This window comes from Oncorhynchus mykiss, chromosome 10, assembly GCF_057628025.1.
Source record: "Oncorhynchus mykiss isolate SJ-2025 chromosome 10, ASM5762802v1, whole genome shotgun sequence".
Lineage (NCBI taxonomy): Eukaryota > Metazoa > Chordata > Actinopteri > Salmoniformes > Salmonidae > Oncorhynchus > Oncorhynchus mykiss.
The window spans coordinates 33545842-33561955 of NC_143031.1; the positions used below are offsets into that span (position 1 = coordinate 33545842).

Sequence of the window (16114 nt, forward strand, 5' to 3'; positions counted from 1 at the left end):
AAGATAATTGTGGATTAGCTAGCATAAACAATCTTTAGATGTTATTTAGTGCTTTTTCTAGGAATATACTCACTCCGGAGAGCATAAATAGCAGTAAAAGGTTTGGTTGAGGAAATAATTAGATTTGAGTACATTCCTGTGAGGAAGACATTAACAGACAGGAGAGTGACACCACTAGCTCTCCCCATCCAGTTTGTAAAACATTTACCCTTGTGCTTGTCTGACACTGCCGATGTCAGACATACTATTTCAATGTCAGCCAAGATTCCTCAAACGGACAGGCAGGCAGGCTGCTGCACTGAGGCTCTGACTGCTCTTAGGGATCATTCATATTTCACTCACTCAGTTTACATGTATTCACTTGACCATCAATATGCAGGTTATACAAAATGTGTTATTTTTAACCTCATCAATAATGAACAAATGTTAACTCTGTGTGTCTTTGAGACTGGTTTCATTGACACAGTAAACAGACTGTCTTAGTAAACAGAGTATTTATCCAGTAGTACTAATAGACCATTAGATGTTCAGTCCGCTCCACTATCACAATAATCACGGACCTCATCTTAAAACTCCCCTCCACACATCAAGATAATTACTCATTTATGACATTAAGTAATTACCCAAACGTGTATGCGCCCCCACAGAGAGGCCTGGGGAGCAGAGAAGGTCAAAGGGTCAAAAGGCTATCAGGTGTGATTAAAACAAAGAACTGAAATCATGCTGCCAGTTGTCATATTTACAGAGGCCCTTTGAAAAACGGGGTCATAAAGCGGAGGGGGGGGGGGGGGGTGGCTCACAGCTGCAGGGCAACACATGATCCTTGGCTGCCGAGAAACAGAGGGCTGTCAGGCCGAGGGGAGGTTCAGAGGTCATGACCTTTGGCATTTAAGGCTCCAGACTTCACAAGAGGTACATCTTCAAAAGCCAAGGCCCCGTTGGGGAAACTGGTTAGCGATGGAAAATGAACAGGATTTTCCTCACCCAGTTGTTTGATTCTACTTTTTGTATTATTATTTGTGTTGGTTCACTTCAAGTTTTACTTTCCAACTACATCCATTCATTGAAGTATTAAAATCATATAATTTAAAAGAGATGATCTATTATATCAAATTAAATACTTTTTATTTATTATACAAGAGACAAAATGGCAGAGTAATGGCAGAGTAATGTCTTAAGCGTAAAACAAATAATTACTCAATAATACATGCTTTCTGGGAATGCTATTAACTCCAGAAGTTTGCTGTCAGAGGTATTACATTGTAAATGCTCTTTTAATCCACCTGTCTGTGTATTTCAAGACATGACATATGGGGGTGTAGTGAGATACCCAATGGGTTGGACAATTCTCTTGTCACTCATCTTGAAAAAAAAGTATACTAAAAACATAGAAACCAATCAATCCGCCATCATTAACACAATGGAAAAATCTAAAGATGTATTATTTAAGTATTGAAAGTGTGTGGGCTAGGAAGACAAACAAAATGGTGCAGTTTCAGGACATGTGGCGGAAAGTGATCCGGACGCTGGAGATGGGGGTTGGGCGCTAGTGGGTCTGGGCAGCTGTGATGTAGTTGATGTTCGTATGATGTTGTTTGTATGCGTATGTTTTGTATTGTTAATAAAAGAGAAAACATAAAAAAAATATATATATATTTTAAGGTATCTTGTTAGGTTTACTCTTTATTTACTTATTTACTTCTAATTGTAAACTTCTCATCAGGAGGAGCACCTGACACCCTTGGTCTAAATGATGTCACATGACACAAAATGTTAATTGCTGTGTGTGTTTACATAACATGGGAGGTCAAACCATGTGCTCAAAGTTCAAACACTAGTAGAGCTGCAAAACTAACAGTAATTTACCAAAGTTACAGGAATCTTCTCTAATTTTGGTAATAAAACAGGTAATCTATGGCCGGAGTTCCCAAACCTTTTGGCTTCGTGACCCACCAATTGAGATGTCTGAAAAAACAAAGCTCTGTTACCCGACCCGAGCCCAACAGGCCAGACACTATACATCGGGTTAGGGCCGGGTAGGGCCTGTTTTTATTTTTTACTAGTGTACTAGTGTACGGGCAGGGCTCGGGTATCACTAAATTGATCAATAACATTTTGAAGCTGAGCCAGTTACTTGTGCTCTGCTACACAGTACAGTCATATGTGACTAAGATCACAACATGGTGTCAGAAGTGCTTCATCCTCATCAAATATAAAACAGGAGAGATTATCTCACAGAAAATAATGTTCCTTGAGTTTTATCGGAGGTGAGTGAAGAAAAGTAGCTGACAGCTAACTGCTCTCTCCATGTCTCTTCATTGAGCAGTGCAGCTCAGGCGGAGCTGTTTCTATGGATACTCACAGAATAAGAGATGCCATGAGCAGAGCACATGCACAGCGAGCTGCACCCAGGGAGCGAGTGACAGACAGAGAGCAGCCAGTGGATCTACTAACTGAGGAAATTGTTTTGGGCAATGCCGGGCCTTAAATTTGGCAGACGCAATCGGGCCTGGGTAGGGTAGGCCCTGAACGTTGTCGGCATGGGTGGGGCTCAGGCTGAAAATTAATGCCTGTGTAGGGCTCTAAAAAAACATACACAGACCAAATAATATATATATTTTTTTTTATCTTTGCAGCGTAGCGAAAATGTTGCCTTTTCAAAGCTAATCTCTTCCACACGTCCTGCCATGAAGCTGAAAGAACATTTTGCAGTTTTAAAGCCAATTTCCTGAAATTCTTTAAATGTTGCCATGGATCTGAGAGAAGTTTTTAAAACTCATTTCCCATAATTCTATGCATTTATGCATGGCTAATGCTGTGTTCTTATGCTCAAACATGATAACAAAATGGGGGCCTGATTGTCTAGCTTTTACTTTGTTGCTTATAAATTCCCAAAGAGTATATGCTATTATTGAAAAATACAGTGCATTTGGAAAGTATTCAGACCTCCTGACTTTTTCCACATGTTGTTGCGTTGCAGCCTTATTCTAAAATGCATTGAATTGTTTTTCCCCCCTCATCAATCTATACACAATAGCTCATAATGACAAAGCAAAAATGGGGTTTTATCAATTTTAGCAAGTTTATAAAAAACAAAAACCGGAAATATCACATTTACATAAGTATTCTAGACCCTTTACACGGTACTTTTTTGAAGCACCTTTGGCAGCGATTACAGCCTTGAGTCTTCTTGGGTATGACGCTACAAGCTTGGCACACATGCATTTGGGGAGTTTCTCCCATTCTTCTCTGCAGATCCTCTCAAGCTCTGTCAGGTTGGATGGGGAGCGTTGCTGCACAGCTATTTTCAGGTCTCTCCAGAGATTGGGTTCAAGTCTGGGCTCTGGCAGAGACTTGTCCCGAAGCCACTCCTGCGTTGTCTGTGTGCTTAGGGTCGTTGTCCTGTTGGAAGGTGAACCTTCGCCCCAGTGTGAGGTCATAGCAAAGGGTCTGAATACTTATGTAAATAAGGTATTTCTGTATTTTATTTTTAATACATTTGCAAAAATTCCTAAAAACCTGTTTTCACTTTGTCATTATGGGGTATTATGTGTAGAATAAGACTGTAATGTAACAAAATGTGGAAAAAAGTGAAGGGGTCTGAATACTTTCCAAAGGCAAGTATAGGTTTATTATTTTTTCTACTTACTTAATATTTGACTTTAGAAGTTTACGTTTACACTGAAAGTGTTTTCCTATCCCCCCCAAAAATATCAATGTCATTCTGCGACCAAATTAACACAAATGGGTCCCGACACACAGTTTGGGAACCACTGATCTATGGTAACTTTGGTCATTTATACTTGAATATTTTTGAAAAAATGTATTCATATAGTATACATTTTTTATATCCGTGTAAATATTGTCCACGAGTTTCTAGTGAATAGACCATATGATTCAAGAGAAAATCACCTAATTAATGAAAAAAGCATCTAATCAACAATTGTATTATTTTCAGTTAACTCTACAACTCTTCAACTATTGACATTGTTTTACAACTACCAACAGTTTGTCCCCAAAACATTTACAGCATAGACATATGGACATAGTAAAATACATACAAGTAAAAGAGCATATTTCATGCTGAAACCCTTATAATAAAGACAAGTGGTATTCACTAAGTTGATGGGGTTTATGTTTAGGATAATGTTTTACAGCTTCGTCATTCAAATTTTTTGTTTTAATCATCTTATTTGATTATGTGATATATTTCATGTGATAAGGTCACACAGAGTGTGAGAGATAAAAACAGACACCTGTGATAATCTGATGTACCCAAAGGTGACACTAGACGTCCTTGAAAGTCTGTGTGCTTAGGGTCGTTGTCCTGTTGGAAGGTGAACCTTCGCCCCAGTGTGAGGTCCTGAGCGCTCTGGAGCAGGTTTTCACCAAGGATCTCTCTGTAATTTGCTCCGTTCATCTTTGCCTCAATCCTGACTCGTCTCCCAGTCCTTGCCGCTAAAAAACTGCCACCACCATGCTTCACCGTAGGGATGGTGCCAGGTTTCCTCCAGACGTGACACTTGGCATTCAGGCCAAAGAGTTCAATCTTGGTTTCATCAGACCAGAGAATCTTGTTTCTCTTGGTGTGAGAGTCTTCAGGTGCCTTTTGGCAAACTCCAAGCGGGCTGTCATGTGCCTTTTACTGAGGATTGCTTCTGTCTGGCCACTCTACCATAAAGGCCTGATTGGGCGGCCAGCTCTAGGAAGAGTCTTGGTGGTTCCAAACTTCCTCCATTTAAGAATGTGGAGGCCACTTGGTTCTTGGGGACCTTCAATGCTTCAGAAATGTTTTGGTAACCTTCCCCAGAACTGTGCCTCGACACAATCCTGTCTCAGAGCTCTACGGACAATTCCTTCAACCTCATGGCTTGATTTTTGCTCTGACATGCACTGTCAACTGTAGGACCTTATATAGACAGGTGTGTGCTTTTCCAAATCATGTCCAATCAATTGAATTTACCACAGGTGGACTCAAAGTTGTTGAAACATCTCAAGGATGATCCATGGAAACAGGATGCACCTGAGCTCAATTTCGAGTCTCATAGCAAAGGGTCTGAATACTTATGTAAATAAGGTATTTCTGTATTTTATTTTTAATACATTTGCAAAAATTCCTAAAAACCTGTTTTCACTTTGTCATTATGGGGTATTATATGTAGATTACTGAGGATTTAAAAAAATCCATTTTAGAATAAGACTGTAATGTAACAAAATGTGGAAAAAAGTGAAGGGGTCTGAATACTTTCCAAAGGCAAGTATAGGTTTATTATTTTTTCTACTTACTTAATATTTGACTTTAGAAGTTTACGTTTACACTGAAAGTGTTTTCCTATCCCCCCCCAAAAATATCAATGTCATTCTGCGACCAAAATAACACAAATGGGTCCCGACACACAGTTTGGGAACCACTGATCTATGGTAACTTTGGTCATTTATACTTGAATATTTTTGAAAAAATGTATTCATATAGTATACATTTTTTATATCCGTGTAAATATTGTCCACGAGTTTCTAGTGAATAGACCATATGATTCAAGAGAAAATCACCTAATTAATGAAAAAAGCATCTAATCAACAATTGCATTATTTTCAGTTAACTCTACAACTCTTCAACTATTGACATTTTTTTTACAACTACCACCAGTTTGTCCCCAAAACATTTACAGCATAGACATATGGACATAGTAAAATACATACAAGTAAAAGAGCATATTTCATGCTGAAACCCTTATAATAAAGACAAGTGGTATTCACTAAGTTGATGGGGTTTATGTTTAGGATAATGTTTTACAGCTTCGTCATTCAAATTTTTTGTTTTAATCATCTTATTTGATTATTTGATATATTTCACGTGATAAGGTCACACAGAGTGTGAGAGATAAAAACAGACACCTGTGATAATCTGATGTACCCAAAGGTGACACTAGACGTCCTTGAAAGTTACAAAAATTCTGGTAATTTACTGGTAGACTTCGAAAGTTTCCAGTAATATACCCTCCCTTTGCAACCCTAAACACTAACATGAACGGGGTGACTGAACATCTGTGGGGAGGTTCATCAGAACAATCACCATGACAACTAAAGACAAATGTTGGCCCTGCATGGTCCCCATGTGAGTAAACAAAACCATTTGATAAATCAAAATAATACAGAATATAAAAACAACAGTTTTAATGAGCATCATCCCAATAAAAAAAGTGTTGGTTTGAAACCATTTGTGAACTTTTGTACAGATGAAGTACCCTCTTGTAGTGGGAAGCTGTGCAGATCTTTGACACATTTTTAGAATTTCATGATAACAATGCTCTGGACCGAGTTTTGACCAAATATACACTACTGAAACAACCAATGCCTGGAACTTGTTTTTGAGGCTTCTGACTAGCCTATGAGAAATGCCAAGTTGTTTGACTCAATTTGAATCACTGATGACCTGCTGTGCTGCATGCATCCTTCTGGCCCCATGTCGAGGTCAGTGAATCAAAGGGTGAAGCACAGACAAACAGCTGACTGTCAAGTTCTACACCTTGACCTCGGTTTAAACTTGTGCCTCCTTTATGCTCACTGCTGTTTTGGCAGTGGGATGAAATTGAGGGGTTGTTGGCCATTCAGGGCTTGATAAGGATCTTGGGAAGTAGAAGTTCACCCAGGGGAAAGGCTACTGAGAGTTTAAAGAGAGTGCAGCCAGTCATGGGAGGATTAAATAAAGGGGAAGCTAGTCAGGCTTGGACTGCTACGGAACCGAGCAGGATTTCAAAAGTGCACTGTCTGCAGACGGACAAAAACCCGACTGTTCACCCACTGGACTTCAACATTCAGAAAGTTTGGGTTGAACTTCCTTTCACCTTTAAAAAAAAGCCCCTCTCCTCTTTCTCTTCCTCTCTGAGTACAGGCTGTTTTCTGTCCCTGAGCAGAGCTGTTGCTTCATGAAAGGGATCATCAGGATGTCTGGAAACAGGACTTCAGGTGTTTTATGGCGATAATATAATGTGATCTATTTTAGTCCGAGGGAGAGATGTGATGTGGATTCAGCTTTAAAGGGTATACACCATGGTGCATGTATCCAGGGCACATCTACTGACCTCCACTCCTGTCCTCCTTCCTTTTAATGCCTTTCCTGCCTTGTGAAGATCTGGCAGAGAAGTGACCAACAGAGAACTCAGAATCAAAGTTATCGGAACTAGATGACGTCCTCAGGGCTTAGAATGCACCATGAATGAGGAAGCTGAACAGCAACTGACTCACACTGACAATATGTGTACGGGAATATAGACCAATTTAGGGAATAAACAATGAAATCAATAATATCAAATACCGTAGTAATATAATAAGTTATTATAGTTATATTATAGTTAGGTAAGGTGAATATCGTAAATGAAACAGGAGCATAACTCAGTCAAGCATTTTAGTACTTTATTTTGGAGATATCAGTGCAAATGAACACCCAAAAAAATGCAAACATAAAAAATGAAATAATGTTTCAGGTTGTCACATGGAAAAATGAAACAAAAACGTTCTTTTTGCTACAAATGTATGTTTCAGATGCTCAATGCCAGTAGGTCTATGATTGTACTTCATACCACTGCTCTGTCATCAACCAGTAACAGAAAATAAAATGACAAAAATATTCAATGCACGTTTTATTTTCACACATTTTCTCCACTTGCTCAGCAGTCTGTGGTTATTTAGGGACTGTTCATGTTCTAAATGACCCTCTCTCTGTGATAAAAATACCTATTTTAAGACTTGACATTTTGCCCCATCACCAGTAGGGATACACAGGTAGTTCCCATGCGTCTGCATGCAACAGGCAGCAGTGAGGAGAGTCAGACAGTATTACACAACACAGCGCAGGATAGATTATCATTTTACCACATAGAGACACATGCAAAGAACAAACCAACCAAAAAATGGGCATAGCATCCTCTGTCATTTGTATGTATGTACACTATTACGCATAGAATTCATATTTACATTTTTCCGGGCATTAAAAACTAGGGTAATATATTTTTCTTCACCAATACAAAATAGTTATCTTTCATAATGAAAGTACTATTTACACAAATATATTTAACCATTGTGAAAATCTATTAATAATAGAAGAAACGTACTGAATATGTACTTCATATGTATGTGTATTAAAAAAGATCACATGTAAGACTAAATGGATGACAGCAGTGTGGGAAACTGAAACCAGAAACGGATCAAATACAGTACAATCCAAATAACGAGCTAGAGATCAGATAAGCCCTCAAAACACCAACAATGTCTCAATGATTATTGGGTGACAGGTTCACGTCATATCCAGCTGCTTTAAAATGTACCTGTGGTTGCCTCTTTATTTCCATGCAATTATTTTTACATTTTAATATGAGCTAAGAAACCGCCAAGAAAGTAAAAGGTGTCTATAAAGCACGAGAATCAAGAAACACAAGATAAGCTTTACAAACGGTCAAATTCTCAATGGATAACAACACTGACAATTTTTCATTACATGCCATAAACATATTATTTTTAAGGACACCAACAGCTCAACTTTGACAGTGCAAACTCAGGGGTACAATATCAAATTAGACTGCATTTTTTACATTTCAGAATATGCATTTATATTTCAAAACCATTCATTTTGAATTCATTGGGAACTAATAATTATGCAGATGCTGCAGTATTTTAACTGTTGCCCAGAACCTGTATACAACACAGGAGGTTGGTGGCACCTTAATTGGGGAGGACGGGCACGTGGTAATGGCTGGAGAGGAATATGTGGAAAGGCATCAACAACATCAAACACATGGTTTCTAGGTGTTTGATCCCATTCCATTTGCGCCGTTCCAGCCATTATTATGAGCTGTCCTCCCCTCAGCAGCCTCCACTGATATACAACTACTACAACCACCCACAACTCAATGTCCCACAGGTAGGCTCGTCAAAGGTTTTTTAAATAACCTCTACTACTACTATTCAGTAATAGCTGTATTACCAGTTGTATTACCATCTATGAAGACGTCACCCCCAATCTGCACTGTCAAAACGTAGCCCCAACAAGTTCATTACATATCAAAGCAAAATGCAATGCGTTGTGACCACATGAGCCCTGTCTGTCAGTCGACATAGTCGACTCACTGATGATCATATAATTAAATCAGTCTCGAGGAGAAAGTGCAGGAGCAACCAACACAGAGCCCTCTAACAGAATTGAACTGTAGGTACCTTTAGTAGATTTGATTATGAACATTGTTCACAGGGTCTTCCTTTAAACGTGTCTCTATCGTGTATGTTTTAATGTACTGCTGTGCTTACCCTGGTATGACTATATTTAGGGTTTGATCAAAAATGTATGCTTTCTGTCTATCTGAAAACTTCCTGTTGGGAAAATAAATAAAGATGCAGTGATTTTTGGAGTCATCAATAATAAAGGTAGCTGGAAATGTTCTTGATCAATGTTTTACAGGTGCCAACAAAGAGGACACAGAATAGTGATATGTGTGCAATACAGACACAGATCATTGGAGTAAAACCAGACAACTTCTTTGAAAGGTGCTTTCTTTCATTCATTTAAGAATGTGAAATACATACTGTATGGAAATCACCAGTGGGCATGTTCAAATTTGACAATCACCTAATTTTGGTGCAAGTGATTTGACATTCTGTTGAAGTAGAGATATATCGTACCACCCATTTCGTAAACCGAGTCATCGATAATTATGATACAGTAATGAAAAGAATGCCTTGAATTCATTTGCTCGGTTCTTTTCATTCAAAATCCTCACTCTTGCATTCCTTGTTGTTATTTCTTCTCATCTAACTACAAATTAATTTGGCAATTTTTTATGTTTTAGTTAATGAAAGTCATTAAAACTACCAATTGTGAGATGAGTCGCTCAGCCTGTCGTTTTTGTGGCTGTGCTTGTCGTTATTGTAGGGAGGGGACAGGGAGGAGTGCTGGGTGGTGGTGGCAGAACTCAGTTTGTGTTCATAGGCATCATGGCCATCATTCCCTGGCTCCTCCTTCACCTTCACTCCCCCTGGCCCTGACCCTTGGGTCCCCTCCGCCTGGTCCCTCCCCTCCCTTCTCAGCTGAGCGCTACCCTTTTGCAGCATGTAGTACAGGATGGGGTTGGAGCGGGTGAGCCGGGGGGAGTCTGGGCTCAAGTCACAGCCCTCCTCCTCCTGGTCTCGACCTGCCCACTGCACCGGACTCTCCGGCTCCCGTTTCACCGGGGTGGGGTACCGTTTGGGCGAGTCCTGACGGGGTGGGGGGGCTGTGTGACGCCCCCAGGGGGAGCGTTGACTGATGTCCCCTGTCTGGGGGGTGGGCAGGGGTCTGAGGTGGCTGGGTGACCCTGAGTTGAGGGAGCTATGGGGGTGGTGCCAGGGCAGGGTAGGCAGGTTGAGGAGGTCGTGCTGATTGTAGCCTGACTGATTGAGGTTGAGGATGCTCCCGTTGGCTTTACCGTTGGTCTGCAGCACAGAGGGGACAGAGGGGCTGGGGACTCCCCGGGGCTGCTGGGACAGCTCCTTCAGACAATTGTCAGACAGGAGCAGTTGTTTGAGCACGTTGAAGCCCCGGCTCTCCCTGGGGAGGAGAGCTTCACTGCTGGGGCTCCTGGCTGGGGCCTCCTCCTCATTAGGGCTCCTGAGGCCCCTGTGGTAATCAGGCTCTTCCTGTATCTGGCTATGGACCAGGCTTTGGACCAGGCTATTGTGGCTGTGGCTGCTTCCAATGTCCACCACGGCCCTCTGAGGGCTGCCATTGTTCAGGCTCATAGCCAGCTCTGAGCAGAGCCGTCTCTTTTTAGGGCTGGGCCCCTGGTGGTGGTAGTCTCTCTGCTCCTCCTTCACAGGGACAGGGCTTGGCCGGCGATCTGTGTGTGGCTGTTTAGCGCTGGTGTAGTAGGTGGCGCTCTGCTGTTTTAGGAGCTGGCTTAGGAGGCCATATTTAGCAATGACCTCTGTGGGCCTGGGCTCTTTTTTTAGGTCCTGCTGGGGTTCAGAGAGCGGGCTGTGCCTGTCGTCATACCCTCCTCCTCCTCCCCTTCTCTTTCTGCTCGTCACATCCTGACATACTGTAGAGGACAACAGGCCTAGAACCTCTTCCCCCGGTTCAGTTTTAACCTTGAATTCTGCTGCCGAGGGCCCCTTGGATCTGTCACAGATGACAGAGGTGCCAGGGTGCTTCTCATAGCAGCTCCCCGCTGCCGTCTCCACACTGCACCTCCCACCGGACCTGTCTCTGTCTCTGTCTCTGTGGGTGGCTGGGGCCACGGAGGAGGCAGAGGAGGAGTTTGCTCCCAGCAGGAGCTGCAGTACTGTGCGACGCTCCAAAAGGTTCTCGATCTGGGACGAGGTGGGCGACACCTCCCCCCGGCGACCGAACGACGGTGTGCCGCTGCCCGAGGGCCTGTCTGAGAGGGGGGTAATTGTTGTGTTCCTCTGGATGGGGGCATTGAGCCTCTCCAGCAGAGCCAGAGGCCTGCCACCACCCACCTCCAGCTCCCGTCTGGGTACTTTGCTGGGAACCATGGGTGGGGAGGGCGAGGCGGTGCCGCACTGGGCCAGGTTCTGTAACAATTTACTGGCGCTGAACGCTGGCTCATCTGCAGCTTTCTCAGCAGGGAAGGGTTTAGACTTACACAGATCCAGAGGGCTGGACTGGACATGGGGAGAGGGGTAGGGGGATGGGGTGCTGCTGGGGTCTCGGCTGAGAGAGTACAATGGAAGGCCTGATCTGTCCAGAGGACTCTGTGTCCTTACTTCCTCCCAGGGGGCCAGTGATTTAAGTGGGCCCCGTGACAGACTGGACAGGGTTGCGTCATGCTGCAAATCTGGATTAACCACAATTTTGTTTACCTTGTCGTTATTCTTGCGCTCCAGAAGGAGCTGCATGAGAGTGACCCTGGGGTGGGACTTAAGGTCTGGGCTCATTTCAATCTCCTTCTTAACCTGGGGGACCTTTGAACCGGAGGGATCTGGCTTCCACTTGTTTAGCAGGGACTCAGTGAGTTTGTCTAAGGAGGAGGAAGAGGAGGAAGAGAAAGCAGTGGAGGAAGAGGAGAGAACGGTAGAGGAGGTAGAGAAAGCAGTGGAGGAAGGGGAGAGAACGGTAGAGGAGGAAGAGAAAGCAGTGGAGGAAGAGGAGAGAACGGTAGAGGAGGTAGAGAAAGCAGTGGAGGAAGGGGAGAGAACGGTAGAGGAGGAAGAGAAAGCAGTGGAGGAAGAGAAAACAGTAGGGGCAGAGGAGAAGATAGCAGAAGAAGAGCTGGAGGAGAAAGCTGTAGAAGAGGAAGAGTAAGAAACAGAGGTGGAGGGGGAGGTGGCTTTAAGCCTGGTCTCTGGGGCTCTGGTGCTGGCCCTGCTCCTCATAGAGAGGTCAATGGGAGAACAGCTGGAGTAGGAGCTCTCTGCGTCGCTGCAGCTCTCCTCTCTCTTGGCCAGGCTCTTCTCCTGGACGGAGCACTCGCTGTCGGAGGTGACTGAGGAGCCACGGCTAGTGGGCAGGACCCCACAGTCGTCCTCCAGGTGTCCGTTCTTAGTCAGCTGCTTCTGGTTGTTGTGGTTGTTGAGGAGCAGCAGGAGCAGGCTGCTACAGGTCTGGGGGGGCCTGGCGTGGCGCGAGTCAAAGCCACGTTTCTCATTTGTGGGGGTTTGGGGTTGGGTCTGGGTGTCGGTGTGGGGGTTGAGGGGCAGAGGAAGAGGGGTGGGGCAGGGTGAGCTGTGGGCTGGCAGCATGGAGGAGGGGCTCCGCTGCCTTGAGCTAGAGTTTAGTGCCAGGCGGGGGAGTGTTGTTGTCGCTATCCTGTTTTGGGCAGTTAAGGAGCTTTGCGCGTCTGGGGCAACGGTGGTGGTGCTGGTGGGCGGAGCCTCTCCCACACTGGGCGGCCTCTTGTCCTGGGTCTGCTGTGTTGCCATGGCGGCCAGTCTGGAGCTGGCCGAGTGGCCCGAGTGCTGGACCTTGAGTGCATGCTCCCTACTGTACTGCTGCAGGTGGGCCTCACTGGACAGCAGCAGGGCCAGCTGACTGCAGGCCACACTGGGCTTGGGCGAGGGGGCAGGGCTGGAGCGGATCTTTACCAGGTTGGCCACAGCCTTGAGCCGTTCTGCACAGGACTGAGCATCAGTGGAAGCAGTAGAAGCGGTAGGGGTAGAAGGAGGGGTGCTGCTCTGTACCGAGCAGGGGGACTCAGAGGGCCTGTCCTGGCTATGGCCGTGGCCTCGCCGGCTGTAAGGCGTGCTACTGTGGTTCTGCATCTTGCTCTTCCTCATCAGGCCCTTGAGGCGGCTGGAGGCCATGCCGTAGCAGGCGAGCCGCTCCTTGTCTGCAGCAGGAGGGGGCACAGTGGGCGGGGAGTGCTCGCTGGGGGGTTTGGTGGACTGCTGCGACATGGCTACATTCTGCAGTCTGGAGCTGAAGGACTGGAGCAGGGAGGCCAGCAGGGTGCTCTCCCCAGCATGAGGAGAGCCCTCCAAGGCCCCGTTTTGCAGGTCTCCTCCACCCACCTGGTTGGGCAGCTCCACAGGGGGGGAGCTCAGCCTCTGGGCTCCAGGCTCATTCCAGGCCCCTGAGCGGAGCAGCCGGGCCTTCTTCAGGTTCTGGGAGACCCCACGGTGCAGGGCAGGGCCGTTCCCGGCCTTCTGAACAGTGACGATGGCGGGGCCGTGGCTGGGCAGCTGGAAGGGTCGGGCCATCTTGTTGACTTGCTCCACCTGGTTGCCGTGCCCTCGGGCAGCCTCTGATCTCCGGGTTGCCGTGGCCCCAGGCCCAGACGCCACGGGATGCATCAGTAAACCTTCCAGATAAGTTAGAACAGCTGAATCCGTGTGTGTCTCAGGGCCAGGCTCCTCCCCATGAGTCATGTTCAATACTAGGATCCCCTCGTATGGTTCAGCACTGCTACTGGGAATAACAAGGTCCACTAGGTCATCAGGTACTGTACTTTCAGATATTGATAAGAGGTAAGTATGCACATGGGCAGGTTCTAGTCTTTACAGTTACTGGAATCCATGGGCCCAATGTAAAGTCATCCCTTATCCACAGTGTAAAAAGTCACTAATACACAGAAACTGTGGCCATGACGGGAGCCATTTGGGGGCTCTCACCCGGCCCTCGCTGCCATTCCTGTGTGCCTGTGAACACCGGATGCTTCCAGAATGCCCGGTATAGGCTTATTCAGTGAGCGACGAGGAGTGAGGAGTCAGCGAGATTTCACCACCACAGTGATGTTGACGCATTCCGTGGCTGTGGATGTTTGGGATGTGTGTCTGTCGGCAGGCCTGGGGGAGGTTCTCTCTGTGGCGCCTTTCCGCTCTCTTGATCTCAGACGGGGACCTATGGGGGGGGGGGAGAGAAACAGCGTGAGAAGCAGGGATTTGCAGCACGGCAGCACTACATCACATTCATTTCAACACCTTGTCCACCATCCCTGTTACTTAGCAACATTTCAGTTTGACTGCACACATTTCTTTTTTCTTTCAACCGAACCGACGACGACAAATGTAGATTAGGGTCTGATTTTATTCAAATGGGAAATTCAAGCCCACCACCTCGAAAACATGCAGGTCTTCAAGCCGTAAACCCCTCATGGCAATGTGTCTGCGCTGTCGTTCAAGAGTGAAGGGCCTGTGAGAGTTGTGCATCATTTCTTATGCAGCTTGTCATTTCAGTGGATTATCCCCCTCCCTCTCTACTACCACTCCTCCTGCTCTTGAGCATCTCACACTACCATGTCTTCGTTCTCACACAGCACCTGGGTACTCAGTGCGCACACACCCACCCACCCACCCACACACACACACACACACACACACACACACACACACACACACACACACACACACACACACACACACACACACACACACACACACACACACACACACACACACACACACACACCAGTGCCACAGAGGGTATAATGACTGAATGCTCTCCCACCTGGGTACAGTCCTGGCTGCCCTGGTGCCTATAGAGAGCTCTGGCATTATCACCACCTGCCCAGCTAGATCCCTCTCCTGCCCCAGTTGATCCCTTTCTGGACCATATATAGACCCTGCACTTCTATTCTAAGTGTCAGTGACATTTTTTAAAAAGCCCTGAAGGTATTCTAAAAACCAGAACTGCATTGACTTGACACGAGCCTGGTTATTATGTACAACGGCAGCACAGGTTCCCTCAGTACTGACATTGGCAGAGAAGAGACAGGATATGGCTCGGTTGAGCTGCCAAATGTGTGTGTGTGTCTGTGTGTATGTGTGTGTATGTGTATCCGGTGCACCTGTCACATTGTGGCTGTGCCATGGTCAGGAGGGCAAGACACTGACACTCAGGCAACTGACCGCCGTTGCCAGTTGCCATGACAGTGGCCCTGAGAGACCAGCGGCATGAACCCTGTCATGCTGGTCTCTGTGGTTACGGGACACGTCCCATAGTCAGGGCTCAGCCGATAAAGGTTAATTAATACAGAGATTTCCCAACGCCACCTCACCTCAGCTGCCTGATTGACCCCCAAAGTCTCTCCCTAAAGCGGCCTGCCTGTTCCACCTTTGGCATGAGTGGACCTACAGGGCCAACGCGACAGGACAGCCCTTCATTATGATGACTGGAGGTCAGTGATGATGCAGTCTAACCTAAAATATGTGGGACAGAGTAGGGTCGCAACGAATGGACAGATAGGATTTAGCCTTATCCCTTAATTATGGAGGTCAGTGATGATACAGACTAACATTGATACAGGACAGTATAGCCCACTTTAATGACTGGAGGTCAGTGATGATGCAGTCAGTCTAACCTATATAATAATATGTGGAATGAATCAGCCAGGGCTGACGACCACAATACAGTAGGCTGTCTATAATCTGAGTGAAATCCATCTCCTGGGATGGCCCCACAGGTTGGCACGGCCGTAAAGGCCACCAAAATGGCACCTTTAATGGCACCTTAAAAATGAGCAAGGATTAGTTGTGGGATTACAGTTGATCAGATAGCCAAACTGAGAGCCTTCGATGAAATACTGGGATGGAATAGGAAAAGGAATAAGAAGTGTGTCATTTCAAGTTGTCAAAGCCTTCTTGATGAGCCATCCCACCCCTAGCCCTTAACTCAAGGTTTAGAAGGACC

General features: G+C 45.5%; 1 protein-coding gene across 3 annotated transcripts in view; it reads right to left on the reverse strand.

The window, feature by feature from the left end:
* Positions 1-7399: 7399 nt before the first annotated feature.
* The window catches only part of LOC110533676 (nuclear receptor-interacting protein 1), a 57493-nt gene continuing 48778 nt past the window's right edge, over positions 7400-16114 (reverse strand). For all 3 annotated transcript variants that reach the window (XM_021618120.3, XM_021618119.3, XM_090186388.1), the window contains one exon: positions 7400-14326. In XM_021618120.3, the coding sequence (XP_021473795.1) occupies positions 9859-13854 (3996 nt within the window). In that variant the 5' untranslated portion in view covers positions 13855-14326 and the 3' untranslated portion in view covers positions 7400-9858. The remainder of the gene's footprint in view (positions 14327-16114) is intronic.